Source organism: Dinoponera quadriceps, unplaced genomic scaffold (genome assembly GCF_001313825.1).
Source record: "Dinoponera quadriceps isolate SergipeBrazil2010 unplaced genomic scaffold, ASM131382v1 scaffold8419, whole genome shotgun sequence".
Taxonomy (NCBI): Eukaryota; Metazoa; Arthropoda; class Insecta; order Hymenoptera; family Formicidae; genus Dinoponera; species Dinoponera quadriceps.
In genome coordinates, this window is record NW_014562257.1 from 4,123 (window position 1) to 13,090 (window position 8,968).

The 8,968-nt window shown below is 34.1% G+C and overlaps 1 protein-coding gene across 1 annotated transcript in view; it reads right to left on the reverse strand.

Moving 5' to 3' along the window:
* Positions 1-867: 867 nt before the first annotated feature.
* The window catches only part of LOC106751086 (1,5-anhydro-D-fructose reductase-like), a 12,439-nt gene continuing 4,338 nt past the window's right edge, over positions 868-8,968 (reverse strand). The window contains exons 3-4 of the mRNA XM_014631863.1: positions 1,077-1,244; positions 868-999 (exon numbers count right to left, since the gene is read on the reverse strand). Of these exons, the coding sequence (XP_014487349.1) occupies positions 868-999; positions 1,077-1,244 (300 nt within the window). The remainder of the gene's footprint in view (positions 1,000-1,076; positions 1,245-8,968) is intronic.

The window sequence follows — 8,968 nt, forward strand, 5'->3', positions numbered from 1 at the left end:
TCGTCTTAGATGTATAGTGATGAACCCAAGTTTCATAAACAGTTACAAAATGCCGCAAGAAATCATTTTCATTGCACTTAAAACTCTGAAGATACAATTTCGAAATATTCAATCGAATACGTTTTTGATTCACGGTCAGCAAACGCAGTACCCATCGTGCACTCAACTTCCTCATGCCTAAATGTTTGTGTAGGATAAAGTGCGCACGTTCATCTATTGAAATATTAGCAGTCTCTGCTATCTCGTTCAGAGTCAATCGGCAATCACGATTTGGTGAACCAAATCTATCTTTTTGTCGGTTGTTGTATGTTTTCGATATCCGGAGCATTTTTCATAGATAATCCTAATACGACCATGTTTAAACTCAGCAGCCCAAATTTTTATTGTGGAAAACGAAAAAGATATTTCGCCATATACCGCATCTAATTCGGTTTTGATTTCGGTTGGCGATTTTCCTTTCAATGGAATTTTACCAGAGATCGATTTTGTCCATTATTGACAAACTGTGACAGCCGTTCAATTTAGAAGACTGTCATAAAAAATTGGATGTCAAAATAACCTAAAAATTTAGATGTAGACATTTGTTATTGCCATCTGTCGGACTACAATAGAACTGTGAAGCAATTCTTGCTCTTTTTAGTCAGGCTGAAAACTTTTACCACCTTTTCATTGAACCTCACGTTTTCAAAAATTTATATTACTGTTAAGTAAAAAATTGCGTACTTCTCCTTTAACTTTTTTTGTTAAAATTGTGTTAATAAACAATGAGCAGCAGCAAGAACTATTTTAATATTATTCAAATGATGACCTTGACAACATGTAAAAAAACAAAAATCATTGCAAATCATATCTTTACATACTATATTATTACTCAATACTTACCTTAAAAGCAATCGGCCAATGAACTAAATAGAGATCTATATAATCCAATCCAAGCTTAGTCAGTGATCGTTTGCAAGTTGGAATAACAAGTTCTTCTTTATGGAAAGTGTTCCATAGCTAGCAGGGGTAAATAACATAAACGTTAATTAAATTTACAATATGAAACTAAATATTCTAATCAGATGTTATCTAACCTTTGTAGTAATAAAAAGATCTCCCCTAGTTACAGTACCATCTTCAATCTTTTCACGGACAACTTTCCCGATTTCCTCTTCATTATCATAGAAGAATGCTGTATCTATATGTCGATATCCAAGATTTATTGCTTCCTTGACAGCGTTTTCCACATCGCCTTTATTAGACTATTTTTTAAAAAGTCCAGATTAAAATTAAAAATAAAATGTAGGAATAAATTTCTGGAAAAAAATTTTTTATATAATAAAATCTTCTCTTATATGATAAAATAGTATATTGTTCAAATACGACCAGATGAAATAATACAAAGCATGCTTTATCGTATCTGAAATCAGATATAATTAGTTATGATCTTATCAAATCTTATACGAAGGCATATATGTTCATTTGTAACTGTGTATGTTCACATAAAAATATTTTTTTCCAAATAATTTCAACATAAATTTCTGTATACAAATTAAGTTTTATTCTTATAAATAATAAGATTTTTGTTTCCGAGTTTTGTTATAAATTTCAAATAAGATGCATGCAAAAGTCCATACGGTAATGACCGTAAAGGTCTTTGCAAATGAACAAAATTTAATCGTAATTGTAAAGACCAACCAGCCAGTCGATTATTCTTGAATCGTAAGAAAAATAGCCGACTGTGGTTGATGAATTTGATTACTGCTGATGATTTGTTTACTGCTTTACAACTAAAACATTTTCACGTGTTTTTTACTGGTTACGACTAAAATTTTTTCACGTGCAATAGCTTTAACAGATATGAAGAGACTAAATATGAAGAGACATAATAGTATTAAGACTATTCCATTGTACGATAATTATAATAATATGACTGTAAGTGCGCAAGATACGATTATAACGACCTGTTTCCGGAATAATAACTGTGACATAAAATTGTAATCGAAATGAATTATTTTTATTTCTTACGCCTTACATCGACTAATAAGTCGATCATTAAATTCTACGACTTCCAACAAAATACTATAGACTTTGTACTATAGCACATAAAAAAAAATACGCAATAAGATTTAAATAGTAAAAAAATGGGTCAATTACAGTCGATTATTCTCCTTACGAAGATTATTTGAGTGTGATTAGTCAATTCTCTTAAAATCATTCTACAATGTCCGTAATCCCATATAGCAAAAATTGATCTTAAGTATGTCCACGAGATATATCATGAGATATTTAATGATATCTAGAATTTATCGTAACAAAAACGAAATATATATGTAGGATGTACATTAAGGATGTCTCTATGTCCGCGACAGGCGGTACGTTTTTGCCTGCTGGTTTATTTGCTAGATGGAAATCATGCCACGGGCTTTATTTAACCCTGTTGTTTTATTTAAATTTACTGTACGGTTGTGTTGTTCACAATCAATATGATCCGGCTTGTTATTTTATATATTTGTGGAGATATAAAAACAAAAAAAATAGTTGTATACATTTATTGCTGAAGATTCATAGTTAAATATTAATAAAAAATATATCCATTGATAAATTAAATAAAAAAAGAAATGTTTTCTTCGATTCGGCACAAGCTGGGCATAAATAACTTGTGTGCGATTTACAAATATATTTCTTACAATTACTATACTAAATATTTGTTTTGTTATCATTGCTTGATAAACAAAATTTACGAGTACGTTTAACCCTTTGCACTCCAGTGGTGACTCTCACTCACCATGTGGTGCCATTTTCGCGCCGCGCGAAAAAGGTCCGGAGTGCAAAGGGTTAATATTAGTCATTTAGTCATTAATATTAGTCATTTAAAATTAGTCATTGTAGTAAATCCTAAAGCAACGAGTTGATTTGCTTGTTGCATTTTTATTACAATATCAAGCGACTTCTCAGTTTTGGCGTATATTTTCTTGTAATGTATTTGTATTTTTTTTGTGATGATGTAATATACGAGGTCTGTTCAAAAAGTATCGCGAATTTTGAATTTCCGCGGGTTATGTATATTCGATTTTCGATTTTTTTGTGGCGTTATGTTGGTACTCATGTCTCTCACTTATGCCGACAAGTTCGGCCATTTTGAATATTCAGTTTATCTTTGACAACTGTTTTGCTTGGACGTGTTTTGGCTCGTCTTCGATTTTTGCCTATTCCAAAAAATGGATCAAAGAATCTAACAAAATTAAGTGCGCGGACGCATTCCAAATGTTGACTGTGGCATATGGTGAAGCTACCTTGGACCGAAGCAACGTTTATCGGTGGTACAAAATGTTCTCAGAGGGTCGAGAAGATGTGAACGACGAAGAGCGTGCCGGACGCCCGAGCACGTCAACAACAGACGAAAACATTGATGGAGTGAAGAAAATAGTATTGGCCAATCGTCGAATCACCGTTGAAGAAGTTGCTGAGGACCTAAACATATCGATTGGCTCGTGCCATTCGATTTTTACTAATGATTTGGGCATGAGACGGGTCGCCGCGAAATTCGTACCAAAATTGCTCAATTTCGACCAAAAACAGCATCGCATTAAACATTGCTGGGGAGCTGTTGGACTCTGTCCGCGACGACCCAAATTTGCTCCAGAGGATCATAACTGGTGACGAATCATGGGCTTATGGTTATGACGTGGAAACCAAAGCTCAATCATCCCAATGGAAGCTGCCACACGAGCCAAGACCGAAAAAAGCGCGCCAAGTTCGGTCGAATGTGAAGGTTTTGCTTAAAGTTTTCTTCGATTGCAGAGGCGTGGTGCATCATGAGTTCTTGCCACAGGGTAGAACGGTCAATAAGGAATATTACCTGCAAGTTATGCGCAATTTGTGCGAAGCAATCCGCCAGAAACGCCCGGATTTGTGGAAGAACAAAAATTGGCTTTTGCACCATGATAACGCCCCTGCTTACACATCGTTGCTTGTGCGCGAATTTTTGGCCAAAAACTACACATTAATGATGCCGCAGCTACCGTATTCCCCAGACCTGGCCCCCTGTGACTTTTTCTTGTTGCCGAAACTGAAGAGGCACATAAAAGGACGACGCTACGCTACGATTGAGGAGATAAAGACGGCATCGAAGGAGGAGCTGAACAAGATCACAAAAAATGATTTTTTGAAGTGCTTCGAGGATTGGAAAAAACGTTGGCACAAGTGTATAATATCTGATGGGGATTACTTTGAAGGAGACAAAATAGATATTCATGAATAAATAAATAATTTTTGAAAAAACACGAAATTCGCGATACTTTTTAAACAAACCTCGTAGAAATCAAAAGATTCTGTTCGATCATTATGAGATCATTATGAGATGAAAAGTGCAAAAATTAAAGCGGTACTTTAAAAAAAAATATGATCTAACATTAATTTGTTTCAACTCGTTTCGATCAACATAATTTTGCTGAAAACAATATTCTGTAATAGCAGTAATTAATTCTTTTAATAATTCGCCAAAAAATCATTGAAATATTGACCAGTGATTAATCATTAGTACTTTTCCCAGTAACATTTTACTGTAAGAGTTGCATCAGACAGTCTCGTGTATGGGTCCGTGTATAGGCGTGCGTGCATGCGTACATGCGTGCGCGTGTGTGTGTACAGAGTTACCCCGAACGTTCCAGCTAGATTTTGAGATTTTGTAGGAAATTTAATTCTGAACAAAAAATTTTCGATAAGTACGGGTCGAAAAATGCTTCGTTTCAAAAACGTTTCAAAAGTTGTAGGGTTTGAAGAGAGCCATTAAATGAGCTTATTTAAATTTTGGATTCGGCATCCTCTTTGTACTCGACAAGGCTCAAATGGATTTTTTCGATGGAAACATATATGTTTTATTGCAGACTCGTATTCTATGGAAAAAATAAGGATATTTTGATTCTGGTAATTTTTCATTAAATCTCCTCCAACGTTTTTCATTAAACCTTTTCTAATGTGTAAAATAACGCTCGAAGTTTTTATTTTAAAACATATTCCGGCCAATGAAAGCAATATTAGTGAACGATCTAGCCAATGATGACACGACTATGGGACGATCCGGCCAATGAAGACAAGGCCAAGAGACGATCCAGCCAATGAAGGCAAGATCAGGGAATGGTGTAGCCGATGACGATGAATAATGGATTATGGACTATTTCACCTAATTGTTGCTAATACGTCACTCTGTCTTTATCAAATTTAAAGTGTCCACCGTTACTCTCTAAACACAAATTGCGTCTACATTTAAAATTTTGTATAACTGATCTGATTATTTGTGGAGTTATCGCTTGACAAGCCAGGTTGATGCTATTCAGTTGGTTCATTTTCGTATACAGCATTTTTCACGCATCCCACAAGTAGAAGTCGAAAGGATTAAAATCCAATGATCTCGGAGGCCACAAAACTAATTCTTGTCGGCCTATCCAACAATTCTGTAATTCTGCATCTAAGAATATCTTAACATCTCGAATGATGGTGCAAGAGTACCATTACTGTTGAAACCAAGATCGGCGAACATTCAGCGGAATGTCCTCGAGGTATCCTAGTAAATGGTTCTGAAGAAAATCTAAGTAAATTAGGCCATTTATAATATGTTCGAAAAAATGTGACCTGATAATCTGACCATAAAATATTTCAATTTAAACATAGAAGTTCCAATGATGTTGATTGAGCACTTATCGGCATCAATGAGAATATACTGGAAAATAATGACAATTGTCTATTGAGACTTCCAGATACTTAGAAATGTTGCATCGTCGCTGAAACAAACATCAAAAAAAAAATCGATTTCTCTTCCAATGTGCCTAACTACAAAATCAAACTCTTAGTACGTGGTCATTTTCACTTAATTCTTGCACAAGATTGACGTGGTAAGAAAGGTATCGAAAAGATTATTAAAACGGTACTGAACTGCATTAAAACATTGGAATATCCGGTTAATCGTAGATCAAGGAATTCTTAGTTTTCGTTACATTTAACGAGTGTCGACATGTGGATTCAAATGGATCATATTTAATATTCTGAGAAATCTAGGATCTTTATAGTTTTGAAGCCTATTTTTGTCTCTGGCGATATATGGATTCTATGAGATCTTCTCTCTATATTTATTATTTCCTGAACACTCGGATGCCGGTGAAGGATATCGCTCAGAATAAAGATGTGAAGCACGTCCGTAATTACTCTGACATTCACTAAGAATAATCAGAATGTTCACTACTCATTTGGCGTATAATTTATCATTTTTCAAATAAAAAATACAACCCGGATTTAACAATATTAAATTATTATTAATTAAGTGATTAATAAAAAATAATTAAATAATTAAATAAAAATAATTGGTGCATGACAGATTTATCTGAAGAAAACTTGGTAATTGAATGATATTATCCTCTTTTTTCTTAAGAAAGCAAGGGAGGGTAACAGATATACAGGAGTAACAGGAACGAATTTTGATAGACGGTCAAAAGAAATACAAAGTTTTTTTGAATAACATCTGCAATATTTTAACATGTGTCCTGTAATGATATATGAATGAAATATTCGTACATTAGCAATGAGTGCTATCGACGGTAAAGAAATAAAATTGTCTTTTAGAGATTCCCCCAATATTACCCTCCAAGAACATATTCGGGTTGATCGTCTACTTATCTTGCCTTTATTGGCTGAATCGTCTTCCGATCTTGCTTTCATTGGCCGGAATGTGTTTCAAAATAAGAACTTTGAATACTATTATGCGTCTATTGGAGATTTAGCGAAAAATTAGGAAATAAAACTTCCTTGTTTTTCTCCATAGAATACGAATCTGCAATAAAACATAGGCGTTTCCAACGAAAAAAATTAATTTTGGGACTTATTGGGCCCAAAGTGAGTTCCGGACCAAAAATCGGGAGGATTCCGTTAGCGCACGGTGGAACAGCACACATTCACACCAGTGCCTAGAGTTTTTCTGCTGGACCACCAATTAGAACATTTTATATTAAATTAGCCAATCACCGGTGTAGGTTATCTGATCCCGTCTCCCAAAATCTAAATAATTGATGGCCCTCTTCAAACTCTACAACTTTTATTTGAAATATTTTTTTCGAAAATGCTTTGTTTTTGAGATATTTTGATGTCTATGTTAAAATGGGACACCCTGTTTATGCATATATCACGACACATATACATGCAATTTAAAAAGATACATCTTTAATCTTTTGGTTATCGAATATATAATTTGTAGATATAGTAGTTCAATAGAAAAGTTCGTGCCGACTTATCATTAAAATTTACACAGTATTTTAGTAAATAATTCCCTATAAGCGTGTAATATTCATAGAATATAATATAAATATTATTCAATATTAAAATAATATTTTTATAATATTTTGAGAATGTTATGTGATATTTATTAACATCATAGGAATATTCAATTGATGTTACATATCCACTTCACATAATATTCTTGGCATATTATAAAAATATTCTCAGAATATTTAAAAAAATAATAATAATAGTATAAAAAATATTAATAACACACACACACACACACACACACACACACACACACACACACATATATATATAATTTTTTTAGTATATTTTTACACAAAATTCTTCCGATTTTATTTATATGATAAAACAATTGGCATTGCAATATATTTGAAATAAAAAAACTACAATTATATATTAGGTAAAGTAAAAAGTTCTGAGCGTTTTTTCGCTTTACTTCGACGATGAAATTAACATAAGATTATCTGATTTCGATCAAATATGCGCCGTTTTGTTCGATAACTTTTGTCCATTTTGAAGGCAATTTCATAATTCCGCGATTGAAGAAGTCCTCGTCCCTATTAGTAAAAAACTTGACCAGCTCATTTTCACAAGCCTCTCTTGAGGCCAGATTTGTACCATCAAGAAAATTTTGCAAATGCTTGAAAAGGTAATAATCGCTTGGTGCCAAGTCTGGACTATACGGTGGGTTCAATAGAACCTCCCATCCAAGCTCTCGGAGCTTCTGGCGCGTCGTTAATAATGTGTGCGGCCTGGCGTTGTTTCGATGGAACACAACACTCTTCCTATTGACCAATTCTGGCCGCTTCTGGTCGATCGCCTACTTCAATCTGGTCAGTTGTTGACAATAGAGGTCCAAATTGAGTGTTTTGCCCGATGGGAGCAGCTCATAGTGGATGATTCCTTTCCAATCCCACCAAACACACAGCAAAACCTTCTTGGCCGTTAATCCGGNACTGCCTTGACCAAACACAAAACTGTCACAGAACTTTTTTTGAAGCGTAATGTCACCTTTAAATCGACGTATAGTATGACCCGATGCGATGTATACATCGTGAGATATGGCTTACTAAAGACATCTAGCGGAAAACGCTCAGAACTTTTTACTTCACCTAATATATATGGGTCATTCCATGTGAAAGGGGTACGCTCAAAAATTAGATTTGATCGAAACCTATGGCAATCGGTAGTACTATTTTAGAAAACATTTGTCGAATTTTTTCGGATTTTTTCACCCATACCATGAGCTTCTATGGCTGTCATAAAATTCGAATTTTTGCTTCGACTACCAGTTTCTTAATTCTCGTCGTTGTCGTCGTGCCAATAAAAAAAATCTGAAACCATTGTAACTTTATAGCATTTTTCCCGTAGAATCTGAAAAAAATATTTATAAAATTTTAGGGGGTAGTTTTCACTCTTATTTTGAGATTTTAAAGTTTAAAATCGAAATTTCGCAAAGTACGCCACCTGCGATTTTTTTTGTTTTTTTTTATTTTATTCGTTTTTAAATTTGCTTTCGATTAAGTCATGTCTCATGATGGTAATCGACCTCGAACAGGCCCAACCGTCTTGAGGGTTGAGATATGACGGTAAAAAGGTGGATTTTTGCCTTTGGGCCTTATGTTGGGTCTGTTCCAGGTCGATTACCATCATGAGACATGACTTAATCGAAAGCAAATTTAAATATAAT